The sequence below is a fragment of the Hetaerina americana genome, unplaced genomic scaffold (genome assembly GCF_022747635.1).
Source record: "Hetaerina americana unplaced genomic scaffold, ioHetAmer1.1.p SCAF_130, whole genome shotgun sequence".
NCBI classification, from domain to species: domain Eukaryota; kingdom Metazoa; phylum Arthropoda; class Insecta; order Odonata; family Calopterygidae; genus Hetaerina; species Hetaerina americana.
In genome coordinates, this window is record NW_027286404.1 from 262,457 (window position 1) to 281,158 (window position 18,702).

The following is an 18,702-nucleotide window of genomic DNA, read 5'->3' on the forward strand; positions in this document are numbered from 1 at the left end:
CATACCTCCAGGCGCAGCTACACCGTAGAGAATTAATTAGCTGGTTACAATATTTTTCCACAATTTTTTCAGTTCTTGTGAACCCGTAAACCAATTTCCCACCGTTTTGCATAGTAGTGGTCCTCTAATGCTAACCGACTGATGTAGAATTTATGTCGTTCTTTTATGAGGAAATAATTTACTAATTTCGTAAATTCTCATTCGGCTGAAAAAGTCTAAATATTCAGAAGGAATCGTGGAAGAGATGCCCTCTGTCATCAGGCAAGGAAGTGCAGTTGGGTCGTTGCTGTTTCAAAAAAGTTATGGGCAATATCCATACAACTTTACCTCAATTACTGACGTGATAATATTGTTGTAACTTATCAGATAAGGAAAATGAAGTAGATTTTAGTTTGGATTTAAGCTTAATGCTGCCGGCTATTTCTACTGATCTAGTTGATCTGCTGAATAAGTTATCTGCTTGAATTAGGGTTTAAATAAGCCCTGGGAGTATATTGATCTATCATTTGCATGAGAAGATTGCCTGTTGAAAAATATTCAGGTTCCTATCTTATTTATTTAACGTAACTGTATGCCCAAGGCAGAAGAATAAGCCAAGCTTGAGGTTATCCTCTCCTTGTACTGGTTTCCAGTGCATAAGGGTAGAAGGAATTTATAGGTCAAGGTCGCCCTTATATGGGTGTCATGGTCACACCCATCCCAATTTCCCTACCCAACAAATCCACACCTGTTCAACCCACTGCAAAAATGTCACGGTCGAATTGGCATCTACATACCTATACTGACTCGTTTTCTCACCCCCTAGCAAATGCCTGGACGTTAATTCTGGCATTACCGGTATTTACTCCAGGACTAAATGTATGGTAATTATGTTATGATAAAACTCACACACATCACTTTGAATATTTGGCAACTAATGAATCCAGGAAAATGATTGTGACCAAGTTCAATATAGCATTATCATATAATATAAAAGTTCCTGAAAAATTTCACAGTTTGATTTAAATTGAGTGTTTTATAAAATAATTCATGGTTTACATATAAACAATAGTAATTGTCTTCTCTAACAATGAAGCTAGGAAATAATCAATAGTTTCACATGATTGGTGTTTAAAATGTACATAAAAAGTAAACTCATCGTGTTTTTCAATGTCTCAAAAAATTTCAATGCGGATGGGAATATAGAAAAGAGCAGCACTTGCAAAAAAACAGTTTCAATTATCAATTACTAATGAGAGCATGAAAAAGTAACAACACAATATAATAGGTAACTAAATTTGGAATAAAAAGTCAATGACAATTATTCTGCTACCTCTCTATCTAAGAAGAAAAATATATTTCCTAGCAATAATAACAATATTTTAAGAAGCCATGGCAAGTATCAATGAATTACGATAGTAGAGTGAAAATGGATAGTACTTGTATATGTAGGATATTCATGAACTACTGACGCAAGATTCTGTACACCGTTCTGCTTAGAGTAAAAATTTGTACAGAAAAATAAATTTTGTAGGAGCTCATTTCTGAATTAAGCACAGCACATAAATATCTCTTAATAAGAGAATTGTGAAAACATTTGGTCAAAAACACAATGTACAAGAAATGTGCAAATTGAAAAGAGTTAATTGTGAAACACCTTTACTCCTCCCACAAATTTTTTCCCATCCATGCTGTCACTGCAGAGCATTCTATATGGTCTGTCCCAAAAATAAGTGGACTGAATTTTTTAAAATGTTTTATTGCAGTTCTAAGCACATATTGCTAAAATTCTTCAAAATAGCCCCCATGTGCATCGACGCAAGTACCTTTGCCAGTCATGGTAAACATCCTAGTAGGCATCAATGGTAACCTCGTTCAGGCACCTCATTTTGGCCTCTTTGACATTATCCAGGATTCAAAAACGTATGAAAGATTTCTTGCCGATAGGGGAAGGGTTGAACAGCCCTGAAGGTCGAACAGGTTTGAAGGGTCAACAGTGCTGAAAAACCTTTCATAGAACCATTTTTGAAGTACAATGATGCTTGACAACATTTAATAATTCATGAAGTAATTCTCTCCGTAGATACTCCTGTAACCTGTGCTGGCATCATGAGTTTACATCATACACCAGGGTTCGAATTTGCAACAAAAATATAAAATATACTTTACCACCACATGTACATGGCTTCTTTTGAATATTTTTACTGCAACCCTTTCATTATTCACAATAGAACTTCAATATTATATCAATCAAGAAAAGTTTCTGTGCCAAGGATGGAAGAAAAAAAATCATGGTCCTAAACCTACCACTATAACTAAGGGAGGTTTAAAAGGTATCAACAAATATGTCAGAGAATGTCACAAAAAACCTGGAAATAATGGGAAAAGGGGATTTTGAGTACATGCCTATGAAAATGTACTTTTACGAAGTTATAATAAAATCTGAATTTGTGGATGATTCTTTGAGATGTTGTTTGCAAATTGTGAATACGATAAATAGCATCCATCAAGTAAAAAATCAGATTTAATTATTCAACATGAAGAAAAATATCAAGGTATCACCTCTAGAGACTTTATATAAAGAGTCTCTAGAGGTGACACCTTGAATCTAGAAGTATTAAACTAATCAGGTTGAATGATAAATAGAGCTATTATATCACACTTAATTTTGCATACAAAGTGGTAGAGGGTTTCAAAATTTCTGGCTGAGCTCCGGCTTTATGCAAAACCTCTGATTTTCAGTGGGCTGAAGACCTGCGGAAAGGATACAGTGGATGCAGGGGCGGTGGCTTTGGGGAATTTGGGAACCACTGCGTTTAAAAAAAATACTGCTTAAATGGTTGGATCAAGTTAGTCTGAATTTGAATCATCAATCTAAGGATATATAGAAGACTTTGATCACTGCTGACCTTAGAATAGTCCCAGAATTACCACACCCAACAAAGAAAACACAAAAATTTTGGAAAAAAATGTATTTAATTTTCAACATAATCTCCTTTCAGCTCTATGCACTTTTCCTAGTGATGTCCAGTAAGTTAGATATTATTTTTATAGTAAGAACTTTCTTGCTTCTCAAAATAGCCATTAATTGCCAAAATCACTTCTTCACGTTTGGAAAATCTTTGACGATCAAGCCTTTATTTCTAGTTTGCAAACAGAAATTAATCCAAGGAAGCTAAATCTGGCGAATTGGGTGCACGAGATAAAAATTTAAACTTTAATTCATGCACTTTGGCTATTACAATAATGGATTTATGAGCTAGTGCATCGTCTTGATGAAACAACCCTTTCTTCTTAGCCAAATGCGGCCACTTTTGTTTGACTTCTTTACTCAAACGTTCCAATAAGTTTGCAATATACTCGCCATTGATAGTTTTTCCCTTTTCAAGAGAGTCAATGAAAATTATCCCACGCACATCCCAAATAACTGACACCATGACCTTGCAGCAGAAAGAAATTGCAGCTCCCTGAGCTGCTACACTGCGATTAGTCTATGTTCAATCATTAGGTTTCATTGCACATGTCTAGTGATTGCCTACCCTTGAAGCCACAATAGCAGAAGCCATGGCTTTACGCCTTCAGTGAGGAGGTCAGTGAATTTTTCTAGAAGATCACAGCCCACCAATTTCATTTCCTAGGAAAATGAACTCCATTCCCCTCCACTTGATAAATGTTCCTTTCCCACCTTTTCCTACCTCAGCACCTGCCACATGTTTGCAACAGCATGTGAATGCTCAGGAATGCCCTTGGTTCCCCATAAGTTCCAGTATTATCGACTCCAGAATGAGGTGGACCCTTGCCTCTTTGGAGGGCTGCCTACCTATTTTACTTTATCTTTACAATGACAACTCCTTCAATGAGGAATAATGTTTATCAACATCAGTTATCCGGTGTGGCTGGGGCTCTCTCTTCACTTGTCAAGTGGTGGAGCTCAATTTATGTGACCCTCCTCACCTCCATGTGTAAATCAATACGTGTATATACACCTATTGATTATATTGGACTAGATTAGAACAGAGACTTTGAAGCCGTCTTATGCATGTAGTTGTTTCAAGTTGATTTTTTAAAATGTAAAAATTTCATGCAGTAATTGCTCTAGTATTGTTTATCAAGAAGGGTTGGTTTATGACTTTTTCCACTGGTGTCCAAAGTTCATTACCTATATTTACAATTTCGTGCATAAATTTTTTAGCCGTAAATATTTTTTAGCCAGAATTATTCCCGGGGGGATCATTTAACTTGATGCAGATATGTGGACTTGTCTTCTTATGCATTGCAAGTCGATAACTCTCACTCTTTAGAGACTTGAAAAGGAAAGTAATATGATGAAAGAATAAATGCCTTGCGCCTTTAGCCTGGTGCTGCAAAGCCACGAGGACAAAAAATAGTAATATGGATTTTCAAAAATTAGAGATGTACATGTGCATGATGCTCATTGAGTGAAGGTGGAGAGATGTGTGGTTGTGAGGCAGTACCAGCCTCTGGCGGGGAATTCATTTTCTCAGTGGTTGAAGGTTTTTGGTGAGCTCTCAACCTCTGGGATTTTGTGAGTTTGGTTTTTGATTTTTTGGTTTGGTTTGTGTAAGTTTGGAAATCCTAATGAACAAAATTATCAAATGTCAAAATTCCAGTAGAGCTATATCATCAAGGAATTGGCAATAATCAATTCTCAAAGCTAATGCTGTAATATTTAGCTTTTTAAATTGCTGACATGATCAATGCACAGCCAAGGTGTATCATGGATAATGCAAACTATTATAGTTTAGAAATTGCTAGAAAACAAGGGCTGTTTAATAAATGCATATTGAAAGGGTAGTTTGCACTCCACCAGCAAAGATAGTTGATCTAGGTGATTGGTGTACAATAAAACTATAAAGTATGCTAATAAATATGTCACTGTAAACCCACTGACTGGTGCCTTTAAACAGCATATTGTATTATATGTATCTATTGTTTGGACAATATCTTGCTTTTAAATGAATGAATGAAATAAAATATGCTAACATTAGTACCTATTGTTGAGACAATAAATTTGTGGAGCTTTTTCTTCAAATGTGGGTATTTTTTTCATAAAAATACCTCCCATAAATTCTTCCCTCTTGGTAGAGTTCATAAACAACTCTTAATAGTTTCTCTTTGTGAAAATATTTTCATTCCAGATGAAGTAATGTCAGATGGTTATCAGATACTATTGAATATAAACCTATGCAATTGCCAATACACATCTTTATTTTAATTTACTATGAAATAGTTAATCCTTAACTTATGTCCAGTAATAAAGGTAACTGGAGCACACAGGTTCTTGCAGTCTATTTTATCGCCATCATGAGAAATGCTCCCATGAATAGAAAGGAATGGTGAGGAAGATCCATCTGGTGATGCAGCAGATTCTTAGTTGGGGACTGGATCTGCTATTTTGAATACAACACATACAAGACATGACTGCTGTTGTTTTGCTTTATCCATCTCTAGTGGGGACAATAAATACCACCCTCCAATTTCAAATGCTTCACTGGGGACATGCTGAATTGTTTCATCACTTTAGTGCCTTGATGTCTGAAAAGGCAACTGTGGACCATTATGAGGGAGCCGAGTTTATTCATGTGCTTCAAACCCATAATGCATCCCAAAGCCATCCATTGACGATATATAAATGAGTGCATACTTTTACAACCCGTCCATGGTAAATGGTCCATTGGACAAACTACATGGTATAATTGATGGTTTCTGGCGTAAATTTATGGAATCGATTCATATTGGAAATGAAAAAGTAGTAACTTTGTGATTCCACAGAAATTTATTATGATACGACCAGGGTTTCGACGTTCAACATCATCTTCAGGTGACAACTCTTACAGATATCCATTTATATATACTGCATACAGGTAGGGACGGGGAGGTGGGAATGTCAGAGGGTGGGTGGGGGAGGTGAGCAATGATAGTTGGAGGGAAGGGTAGAAAGCATGAGGCCCCCTATGAAGCGCATTCCTCCTAATGGCGGAGGAAAGTGGGTGGATTTTAAATGGTTCATAGACATAAATACAAAACCCTTTACAAAGGGCTTTGTATCTATGTCTATGGGCCGTATCGTAATAAATTTGTAGTGGAATCACTAAGTTACTATTTTTTCATTTCCAATACTACATGGTACCGTGCAAGCTACCAGTAGAGTGTGTGAGAGGGGGTGATTTCACATCGGAATACTTTGGACACAAAACACTTAATAGATAGATTTATTCAATATAGAACAATGCATAATGGTATGGGCTTCATTTAAGATTCAATCAAATTTACAGGTGCATTAGATTTAAATATATACAAATTAATACTCATATGAATGGATTTGAATTATATAATAATGGGTATTAAAGATTTAAAAAACAGATTTCCCTGCATTGGCTCTTTCTATTTATTCTTGGACACTATAAAAAAACTTTATTTACAAAGAAGTCTCTTAACATTTTTTTGAATTTATTTTCTTGGGGAAGTATTTGTTTTAGCTCTTCAGGAAGTCGATTAAACAGCAGTCTTCCTGAAACTTCTGGGGTTTTTTGAAGTACTGCTACTCAGCTATGGCCATTATGAAGATCATCCTTACCCCTGTGGTCGTACTTATGAACATCCCTATTTCTGAACAGAGAAGGGGTTTTGGTGCGGGCATACAGAATCACATTACACACATATCTGCAGGGAATGGTCATGATTTTGTGACAATTGAAATATTCCCTCCAGGATTTTCTTGCATTTAGTTTAAATGTAACCCTTAATGCACATTTTTGAAGGGTGAGTATTCTATTGATGTTTCCATGTGTTGAACTCCCCCAACAGACGATACCATATCAAGTTATGGACTCAAATATATCATAGTATACTGGGATTGGTACTTCTGCATTACAATAGTTAGCAAGATTTTTTAAAAGGTAGAGGGCTGAGCTTCATTTTTTATGATATTTCTCCATTTTGAACTTACAGTTTAACTTGTTGTCTACTTCTAAACCCAATAAATTGGTATGTTGCAATTCAAAAATCAATGGGTTTTCTATTTCTACAGAAACATTTGACCGGAGGTCTTTATTACTAAATACCAAGAAACTGTTTTTACTTGCATTTAGTTGTAAATTATTTTCATGTAGCCAATGAGGGACTGAATTCACCATAGCATACATATCTATTTCAAATTGAGCTGATTTAGTATAACCTGCTATTAGACTTATGTCATCTGCATAGAGCACCATGTTATTGTTCTCTGGGGAGATTATGACTTGTTCAATGTCATTTACATACACCTGGAAAAGTAAAGGCCCTAATACGGAACGTTTCCGCCCCAGTGTGGTTGCACATTATTCTGATCCCTTATCATTTGTGGGGAAAACTGATACCTTAACTATCATCTTTTCCACAAATATATTCTATATCTTCTACACTTAATCTCTCTAATTTATGATTTTATTGATGATTTAATTTTTATAAATATAATATCATAGCATGAGAGATCTACATGATCTCTCATGCTATGGTAGGATAGGGCTAATAATACATTTTTCATATAATTGCTAAGGAAACAGTCTTCCAATTCGAGTAAGAGATTGGATCCATAATTTAAGCTTTACATGCAATATGACTATTTTTATTTGGAGCAGCTAATTGGGTTAGAGTAGTTTTCATGTGAACCCCCGATCTAAGCACATAAGTTGGGTTAAAGATTTTCTTTCAGAGTGGGAACAGAGGGTAGTCCTTGATGGCGCTAGTTCCGACAGCGTTCGAGTCACGTCGGGGGTACCTCAGGGAAGTGTGATCGGGCCGTTGCTTTTCTTGATTTTTGTTAACGATTTGAACCGCGAAGTGAAAAGTAAAATTAGGATGTTCGCGGATGACACGGTGATCTATCGGGAGATATCTGGGGATGAGGATCGTTTTATTCTAGAGCAGGATTTAGATTGCATTACTAAATGGTGTTCTAACTGGGGATTGACTCTAAATTATAATAAATGTTCAGTGGTAAATTTCTTTAAAAGATCAACGGGATTTGCTTACAAATTAGCTGGAGGTGACCTAGCAGTAGTTGATACGGTAAAATACCTAGGTGTCACATTCACAAAAGACTTAACTTGGGGGACTCACATACGTAAAGTCTACGGTCAAGCATATAAAAAATTGGGATTCATTAGACGCATTGTCGGCAAAAGTGACTCGAAGGTCAAGGAACGTTGTTACCACGCTCTTGTAAGGCCTCATTTAGAATACACATGCAGCGTGTGGGATCCGAGTGAAAAAGGTCTCATTTGGGAAATTGAGAAGGTTCAACGCCGGGCAGCCCATTTTGTAAAAAATTCCTACGATAAAACGCTCATGGATTTGGGGTGGGAATCATTGGCTGAGAGACGATTCAATGCAAGATTGAAATTATTAAATAAATTTAGATCCGCATGTTTCAGCACCGAGGTCTCGCAAATTATTCGTACTCCTACATACATTAGTCACTTGGATCATGCATATAAAATTTGGGAAATAGATGCCAGAACTAGCCGACTCAAGGACTCCTTCTTCCCACGGACAATACGGGATAGCAACTGCAGGGTTATAGATAGCAAAAATTCCACTTGCCACCCTCAGCGTCTAAAAAATAATTAGTTGTATTTAAATGCATGCTCTTCCACTAACCTTATGTGTTTTGCTATAATAACCCATTCTTTCCGAATGACCTCATTCATGTTCTGTTCATCTGTTTTTAAGTTTCCCTTTCAATCCCTCGTCCCTCTCCGCGGGGGCAAATTCCTGCTACCTGCAACGTTGGGTCGCATTCCCTGCCTTCTAGAGACTCTGTGGGGGTAGAGTGTTTCGTGGTGCATTTTCATGTGGTGTTTCAATTTCTTGCTTGTTGTGTCCTGGCTTCCGTGTTGTAGGATGGCTTTCGTGCTGCATCATGGGGTGCAGTTTTTTAGTTGTTTTGCGGTATATGTGTTTGCATGAGTATTGGATGAAGGGATTTTTGCATGAGTGTGTGCGCTGCTGTGGGTGTAATTTTCCCTGTTGTTTTTTTTGCATGTGGTATTTTTCCTTTTTACGGTTGGTGACCTAACACCCCCCGCCACACGCCCTTGCGGCGGCTTGCGGGGTATTATGTAGATGTAGATGAAGCACTACTGTGCTCCAAAGCCCTAACTAACGTGACACAAAATACATATCCTTAACTCTCAGATAATATATTATAATACATGTAAGATGTTCTTCTGCTCTACATACTTCCAAAACAATCAAAATATGGCACCACCTGCATACAACCTCATTCTAACCCATCAACATTTAAATAAAGAAATTGCCCCTTATTTTTTAATATCCTTGACTATTCCTCCCTCCACCTATCTTTCCCAGCAGACTACCCTCTATTTCCATATTCAGGTTATTATTAATAAAATAAAGACTCCCATTGCCATAATAAGTTAGCACCAGTCATCCCATAATGAAAACAAAATTTTCATTGTAATGGTTTGTGGAATGAGAAATTTCATGACAGCGACCGAACACAACCTCTCAACCTGAACACTTTTCTGCAGTAGTTTGAGGAGGGTGTTACTTCCTTGACAGTGACCTCTTACTGACCCAAACACTCAAACCCAATTAGGATCATTCACAGGGTTAAAGGGACTCCGTTAAGGACACCTGGGTTTGTGAACAGATATACACTATCTGTGACTGTTTATGGGAATTAATTCCAGGCCAGGGAAAGGAAAAGACCTGACACACTCACAAGCACTCAAGAAAACAATCACTCACACATTCAAAAAAGGGCTCACTACTGGAAATGTATCACTCAAATTGAGCAAAGTTAGCAAAAAACAGGGAATGACGAGTGTTCTACACATACTTCTACTCTTGCCGCAATGGCCAAGATTCTTAAATACACTCCATATTAAATCTTTCACAATTATTTGCTGTTATCACAACTGAATTAAGTTTGGATACAGAATGAGAGTTTTCTCCTCCACTGCTGGACATAGCACCCAATGAGCTGAGTGTTCATAGTACTATTAGTTCATCTCCAAAGTTCTAATCGTTCTTTATAAAATGTAAATAATGAATTTAAGTATTTAATAACGATAAATAATTAATAGCAATGAATAATTAATCGTAATGAATAAATAATGGCAATAAATAATTTATACAAATAAATAATGAATAATTAATAATGAACTGAATTATAGAAAAATCATGTCTAAATAACTGAATCCCCTTGAGCATTAACTTTTGGAAATATTCTTCATGGAAACGGCTTGGGACAAGTAGCAACATTTTTAAATAGCCTATAAATTCTAAATAAATTGATTTCAACCTTTTGTTATCATTCACTCCCATCCATTTGATTAAACGCAGTGATTAAATAAATTGGGATGGGTTTGATTACAAAAACCATATATTTGAAATAACCGCGTAGAGAACCAGATCAATTTTATTATCTTCACTATTCTCTATCAAAACTTACAAAAACTACGGACAAAACATAAATTTATTTGTAAATAATAAAGATAAAATATATATTGTATTACTGGAAAACTGATGTTGCGAAAATGTCCAAATGTTAAAAGAGTGTCTAAAATGATAGTCCAATAATACATGTTCCTCTATTCAATGTCTGAATCTGGTTCACTCAGTTCAGTGTCATCTGCTACAACTGGTTATTACATAATGGCGCGGTGTGCATAGCAAACATTGATCTTTTCAATTTCTGTGTGACGAATGATTGTTAGTGCATCCCTCTTTGTCAGTTGCAGCTGTATTATGAGATAAATTCGAGAACTTTACACAAGAATTCTTCGCAGGGTTTGGACGGTATGTGAATCTGATATTCCAAATCGTCGAATTGGTTTTCACTGTATTTCTCATAATTACGTACGTTGAGCCTTATTAGTAAGACATGGCTTATTCTTGCTATTTAGTAATGTTAAGTACTATGGGGCAAAGATTTATAGGAAAAAATTATTTTTTGGTAACATTGTTGACATATTAAATGCTCCTAAATTTTGCTGAAATAAGAAATACTGAATCTTCCCCTGTCGATATTTAACATTTGGTAGGCTTCCTAAGGACATTTGTTTTGCTGTCATGTCCTATATATATGCCGTTAACTAAGTATAGGTTAGTTTACGTAGGCTAACATTAAACTTTTTAGCCAGAGGTTAGCCACCATTTTGTTGTTGTGTGAGTTAATTTCGGACTCGGAAGTTTTAATTTCACATGGCTAAAATCACATTGTGTCGCGAGTATCTCGTTCTCTTTAGTGCTACTTTGAAGCAGTAATTTGTATCGATGTCCAACTCGGGAGTGGGTCAAGCCACCAACTAATGTCGATATTGTGCAAGACCTTAAATCGAGTTTTATTTGTTTATCACTTGTATGACGATCGAAGAAGTGTTCGTGTACAACATTTCAGTAATTTGTTTTATAATGAGTCATTTAAAAGTAAATTTCGCATTCATTGTCTAAGGCATTGCTCCCTTGAATAGGTTCAACGTGCTTTGATCATATTTCCCTTATGGACAGTGAAATTTAATGTTAGGTAATAGTGCGTTCAAAACAAAGAGTTGAGTTTGTTTTCTCCTTTCTCCACGTGTTATTTTCGTAAGCCTGTTCATAAGTGTGTTTTTAGAAACTCATGATGTCTGAAATAGTAAATAACTCTTCTCTTGATATTTTTATGACTGGTTACTTGGGAAATTACTATCTGTCGTACGACTTAGTTACTCTTACTCATTAAGTAATTTGTTTTGTTTTTGAAATTAATTTAACCTTATAATTTTAGATCAGCCCTGGAGAAATTAGGTAGACATGGAACAACAATTCTGTCTTCGGTGGAACAATCACCCTGCTAACTTGGCTGATGTATTGAGTAATTTGTTACAACGAGAGGCCCTAGTGGATGTGACTTTGGCCTGTGATGGTCAAACTTTTAGGGCACATCAGACAATTCTTTCCGCTTGTAGCCCATATTTTGAAACCCTCTTCGTACAGAACCAGCATCCTCATCCAATAGTGTTCCTAAAAGATGTGAACTACACGGAAATGAGAGCTTTGTTACAGTTCATGTACAAGGGTGAAGTAAATGTGAGTCAGCATCTGTTACCTATGTTCCTGAAAACAGCAGAAGCCCTTAAGATAAGAGGCTTGACCGATAGTAACGTAAACAAGCCCGAAACACAGTCTGAGCTCATTACCCGCCAATTAATCGGTGATCATGATAGACCACCCTCTGCTAAGCGAAGACGAAAATCATCAGGAGCATGTGAGGCCTCCATCATTGAGAGATTTCCATCAGACTCCCAGGTGAATTGACAGGGTGCTAATGACCTTGCCATTTGTGCTGTGATTGATATTTGTTAGTAGATAAATTTTCATATATTTTTAACCCTCTATTCATCTTCATTTCAGCCATCATCCCAGTGTGGGTATGCAAGCCCCGTGAGTATATTGCCAAAGAGCCTTGTCCCAGATTCTGACATGCCTGATATAGTTGAAGTGGTCTCTCCTGTTGAGGAAATCAAGCAAGAACTGGATGTTAGTGGGGGCGATTACCAAGGATCATTCCATAGTGTGGACGGATTGGTTAGTGCTCTTTATTTTTCCTGTGGTGTGATTATTTAACCTATTCATGCTAAACTGTGATTTTTAAATGTGCATGAAAAAATGCATTTGCTAAAGTGGGCTTCATAGGATCATCTTTATGAGGATGGGAGCATGGCAAATGATTAGTTATGGGATGATCAATTTAGCATCAGGGAGGGAAGAGGTACATATACTCTTGCCATAGCAGTGATGAGCTCACTAATATACAGGTATAGTAATATGCAGCGAAATCAGGATGCATTTGTTTGTTTGGTAGATTTCAAGGTGTTCAATTGAGTAAATTGGGTAGAAATAATGACTGTTGCAGAATATGAGAATAGGTTGTAGGGATAGGCGATTCATCTGAAACATGTACATCTCAGACGTTTTTCCTGTAAGATAAACTGCATTTTTCATGGACTTTCAACTCTCTTCATACTTCTACATAATGTAAGGTGTCTGTATGTCATGGTAGTAGTGCTGATAGGTGATATACCTCATTAATTTATTTTGTTTAATTTGGAGTATAAACATTTGCAGTTGTATACATTTCAAATATTGTTTGTATTAACTTGGTTTTGCCAAGAAAGTATTACACACAAAGGTATTTAGAATTCAACATGCTGGGTTTATTTCATTAATTTTGTATTAACTATTAGGGTATGGTTGTCTAGTGGGTGCTGGGCTAGTGACCAGTAGGCCCTAGTTCGATTCATAGGTGTGCCTGGGTAACCTTAGCTTCCCCCAAGGTCTGTGATATGGGATCGTATAATCCAAGGGGGCTAAATCTGGCGAAAAGGTTGCATGAGGTAGCAATTCAAACTTTAATTCATGAAAGTTGGCCATTGCAATTATGGATTTGTGAGCTGGTGCATTGTCTTGATGAAACAGCACTTTCTTCTTAGCCAAATGCGATCGCTTTTGCTTGATTTCTTCGCTTGAACGTTACAATAAGTTTGCATAACTCTAGTCATTGATGGTTTTTCCTTTTTCAAGATTGTCAATGAAAATTATCCCACACACATCCCAAAAAACCGACGCCTGCCTGCAGATGAAACTGTCTTTGCCTTCTTTGGAGCCGGTTCTCCCTTTTGAATCCATCGTTTTGATTGTTCTTTTGTCCCGGGTGTGAAGTAATGGACCTATGTTTCATCCATGGTTATGGAACTGTGCAAAAATTGTGTTTTGTTGCTGTGAAACTTTGCTGAACTCTCAATTGAGATATCATCGCGACACTAGTTTTGCTCCAGTGTGAGCAAATGCGACACTCATTTTGCACACAGTTTTCTTATGTCCAAATTTTCTGTTAATATGTGAGGTACCGCACTTTTTGAAATACCTAATATGTCTGCGAGCTAGCACACTTTCAGTCGACAATCATCCAGTATCACTTTGTGGATTTTCTTCACCGTTTCTGGAGTCATCACCTCATTTGGTCGACCAATGTGATGCTCAGCTTGACAGCTCGTACTGCCTCATTTAAACTCTGCTACCCAATATTTTACTGTTATAAACGAAGGAGTAGACTCACTCAGATTAGAATCCAGTTTAGCTTTTATATTAGTTTGGCTGAGGCCTTTCAAATAAATGTATTGTATCATGTAACGATTTTCTCCATTTTCACAAATTCACCGAAAACGTTCACTATTGATGGCTGCCAAACAAATGCTAAACGATCTTCAAATATTAAACATATGCTTTATAGATTGCATACTTTCTAATGCCGTGATATTTTTCCAACAACTACCGCCATCTCTAGGTCAGACCAGGTACTTATGGGACCGCCATCTTATGCAGAATTGAAGATGGGCCTAGTGTAAGATAGGATGTTGGGCCGTGTTTCGTTAAGAAAGACAAGGGAATTGCTGCTGCACTGTTGGGTAACTCTTGTTCATCAAAACCTGCCATAATTGGTAGATGACCACTAATATTAATTCGGTCCAGTATTTGTCCAGAATGCTCATCATCAGCCAAGCTTGAATTCAGCCGCCCAATATTTTACAGTTGATCCTACAGAGTCCCCATGCACTGCACCCTACTGGTCTATGATTTGCGTAGGTGATTCGCCTTTCAAGATGATAGCTCTATACTTCAATGATAGCTCTATACTCAATACTTTCCATTTTCACGAAAACCTTTGCAATGACTCAATTCAAACAAATGTTGAACAGCAACTATGTATCGAAAATAGCTGAAATTTTGGTGTGTACCTTTCAACTCATGCGCCTATTTGTATTGAACGGTGTAGCTATCTTCTTGTTGAAGCAGGAAACTTTTCAGATGGCCCTCATATTACCATGCTTAGCCATTTTGTACTTGCCACGAAGTAGTTCCTTTTTTACTTCAAGCCATTTTGCTTCTTTTTGCATTCTTGTTTCTTTTCTGCTTATGCCATTCATGCTCTGTCCTCACGAGCTCGTTTACTGATTTTTGGAATTAATCTTTCCTCTTTATAAAATCTTATTCTAGCTTTTATGATTTCTTTTTATGTAATGAAATTATTCTAAAACAGCTGTCTCTCTTTGCACTTGCTGCAGCACCTTTGATGTCTCCATTCCACGAGGGGTCACTGTTCAATCTTACGACCTCATTTGACCACATGCACCTTTACGCCGTTTGTCATTTTCTCAAACTCAACCACTTATCACTTGCCCTTCTGTTTTCATCATCATAGCAGATGCTAAAGCTTGCATTCTTTACTGTTTGTATAGCAGATTTTCATCTTAGCTGTGTCTTTTTGAAGCTCCTGAAAATGTATTGCTTTCCTTTTTTTTCAGATCCACTTCTTAATTTATGGATTTCTCACCTAATTTCACTACTGTCTCCAACCTAATTCCAAGCCTCCCTTACCATTACGTTAAATAAAATGAACCGGTGTCAGTTGGTATCCCTGTCTCACTTCCATGGCTAGCATTACTTTTCCTGACTCTCCAACCTCCACATTCACCGGATCAGTCTGGCTATGTACAGATTGTGGGCAAGTTACCTATCCATCCATGCTTCTCATATTTTCTGTAATAAATTTGTTAATTCTACCCTATTTTCTCAGCTGCACTCTCAGGATCTCTCAAACAACTCAATTGTTGTACTGTAATGTTTCTTTCTACTGTTGACCTCATCATTGCCATCAAGTGGATACCCTTCCCCTTTCTAAATCCAAACTCACCTTCTATGCACTCATTTGCTCCCTTCTCCATCCTTTTGTAGACGTTTTCAAATTACAGCTTTGCCTCATATTAAAAGAAACTTATGATATGATGTTCACAATCTGTTGTTTTTTTTTCCTTTTTTGGGCCAGGTATCAGTACTGATACAACAAAGTCTTCTTGATGAATTCCCCTCTCATAAATGCTGTGAATTGGTTCATAAAAACTTAATAGTTTGTAATGATAAAAGTAATTTGTAGGGATGTCATCTATTCCAACTCCCTTATTTGATTTCATTTCTTTGAATGCCTTAAGTGCCTTGTAGTCAGATATTCATGGTCCTAAGCTTTCCTTAAGGACATAATATTCCCTCTTTCAAGGTCACTGACCAGCTAATTTTACCATAATGTTCCTCTCTTCATTCTTTCGATCTCGTCAGAACCTCTTCTCCAATTAGTAGTACACCCACGACATTATTCTCCTACCCTTTACATTATTTTTGACTCATCTGTTGGCTCCTAAAATTTTGTGATGCATGGAAATAAACCAACTGTTCCGGACAATATTGACATTATTCAATTGGACAAATATTTCGGATGCCTTGGTTGAGTTAATTCACTCATAGCTGCAGTGATGTCTTGGTAATAGCAGAAAGAAGTTTTTAGATGGACAGGTTTGGTTTTGTTTATCATTATCTAAAAGAAAATTTAAATAGGCATTCTGTAAAAAATTAGGATTTGTTGTAAGGGTTACTCGAAATTGGTTACAACGATAAACCTGAAGAAATGTGTATACCACATGAACATCCACTTGTATAATGGACCCGTTTTATTTTTATTTAATCCACTCCTTGCTTTTGTCATCATTAGGTTTGTCTGAACGGGATGCAATATTCTGTTCCTTAAAAAGAGACAATAAGTCAATCAAAAGATTGCGGTCATCATCCTAAGTATTTCCTTGGCCATGGTTGGAAACCAAATTATTAATTAATGCTGTTTCAAATTCTGTCCAGAAATGCTATGGATTAGGTTAGTGCTTAGACCAACAGTTTGCCTGAGAACATTGAAAACTTTTTCCATGGGGTTTTGGTAAAGATTTCTTGTGTTAAGGTGCCAGAACTGTTTAGTTTTTAGTTTTCCTCACAACAGCGGTATGGTAGTTAACTACCCATCTTGCTAAGGAGGGTGAATTACCTTTTACTTTCCCAGGAACTCCCATAATCTGATTTTGATATGGACTGATTGCCATTGATCGATATGAGGACCCTAATTTTTACTGCCAACTTCAATGGTTTCCTGTACCTGTTGTCCATTGTCCCATTCAAGTTATCAAGAGCAAAATTGATGCCCATTGTTCTTTGGTCTAGCCATCCATGCCTGAAACATCTGCAACAACATAATAAGGATACAAATAGTTCTGAAAAATAATAAATATGATTAAAAAGGAAAAATCTTTGTCTTACCTCTTCCTACTAACGCATGTAATCTTGCAGCAATTTGACTACAAAATACTTGTGGAGCTAAGCTTACACACATGTAGTAGTTGTATTTAGGGGAGGCAATCGACAGCTGAGGTCACTTGCGCCATTGGGAATGGACAGGAAAGGATGAAGGGTGGAGAGAAACTCGGCGTCGGCATTAGCCTACTCTTAACGAAAGGCGCCATGGGGTCCGCAGCTTAACGTCCCATCCGACGGACGGCGCACTCACTCAAAGTGCCCTCCACAAAGCTTCTCAAGTAGGGATTGAGATACCTCTGAAAAATATTCAACACTGCCGGGATTTGTACCTGGGCCCTCTGGGTGGGAAGCCAGTACGGTAGCCCCCGCACCATCTCGATCCCCTGCTTACACACATTCTGGAATGATGTGGACAAATATAAATGAAATATAATAAAGGTTATAATTACATCATGCACCAAATACGAGGGTTGCTATTTACATTTTCAGCCTAATAATGAAAAGACCGTAATTTATTGTTGAATTACGGTCTTTTCATTATTAGGCTGAAAATGTAAATAGCAACCCTCGTATTTGGTGCATGATGTAATTATAACCTTTATTATATTTCATTTATATTTGTCCACATCATTCCAGAATGTGTGTAAGCTGGGGATCGAGATGGTGCGGGGGCTAGCGCACTGGCTTCCCACCCAGAGGGCCTGGGTTCAAATCCCGGCGGTGTTGAATATTTTTCAGAGGTATCTCGATCCCTCCTTGAGGTGCTTTGTGGAGGGCACTTTGAGTGAGTACGCCGTCCGTCGGATGGGACGTTAAACTGCGGACCCCTTGGCGCCTTTCGTAAAGAGTAGGCTAATGCCGACGCCGGGTTTCTCTCCACCCTTCATCCTTTCCTATCCATCCCCTATGGCGCAAATGACCTCAGCTGTCGGTCGCCTCCCCTCAAAACTACTACTACTTATTGTTGAAAATGGCTTTTTTGCTTTTCAAAGTATTCTCCATGATAATCAATACACTTATGTATGTGCTCAAACTAATTTTCATAACACTTTTTCCGCTCCGATTAAAGTACCTATAAAACATGATTTTTGAAGGCATCAACGGCTTCTTCAGGCTCTGAAAAACGTTGGCCATGCAATTTTTTCTTGATAAACGGGAATAAAAAGAAGTCCATAGGTGCTAAATCAGGACTGAATGGAGGATGACCCATCAATTCGACATTTTGGTCAGTCAAATACGCAGTTGTTTCAGCCGATCTGTGAGAGCTTACATTGTCGTGATGAAGAATGATCCTTCATTGCCGCTTCTTTTTCCGTATTTCACAAAGCACTACTGGAAAACAAATGCTCGTGTACCATTCAGAATTATTCTACGATGCTCTAACGGTACAGTTGCCACATGTCCAGTTATTCCGAAGAAACAGGCAAGCATTTGCTTCGACGTGCTTCAACTATGGATCACTTTTGTCGGATTGGGTTCATCTTGGAAGACCCATACAGTGGATTGCTGTTTTGTTTCGGG

At 37.4% G+C, this 18,702-nt stretch overlaps 1 protein-coding gene across 4 annotated transcripts in view; it reads left to right on the plus strand.

Moving 5' to 3' along the window:
• The first annotated feature begins 10,619 nt into the window (after positions 1 to 10,619).
• Positions 10,620 to 18,702, plus strand: part of LOC139686173 (protein bric-a-brac 2-like) — a 31,564-nt gene continuing 23,481 nt past the window's right edge. For 3 of the 4 annotated variants that reach the window (XM_071583354.1, XM_071583353.1, XM_071583351.1), the window contains exons 1-3: positions 10,620 to 10,806; positions 11,777 to 12,297; positions 12,403 to 12,576. In XM_071583354.1, coding sequence (XP_071439455.1) covers positions 11,803 to 12,297; positions 12,403 to 12,576 — 669 coding nt within the window. In that variant the 5' untranslated portion in view covers positions 10,620 to 10,806; positions 11,777 to 11,802. Of the gene's footprint in view, positions 10,807 to 11,594; positions 11,645 to 11,776; positions 12,298 to 12,402; positions 12,577 to 18,702 lie in introns of those variants that run through there. The other variant, XM_071583352.1, reaches the window with a different exon arrangement.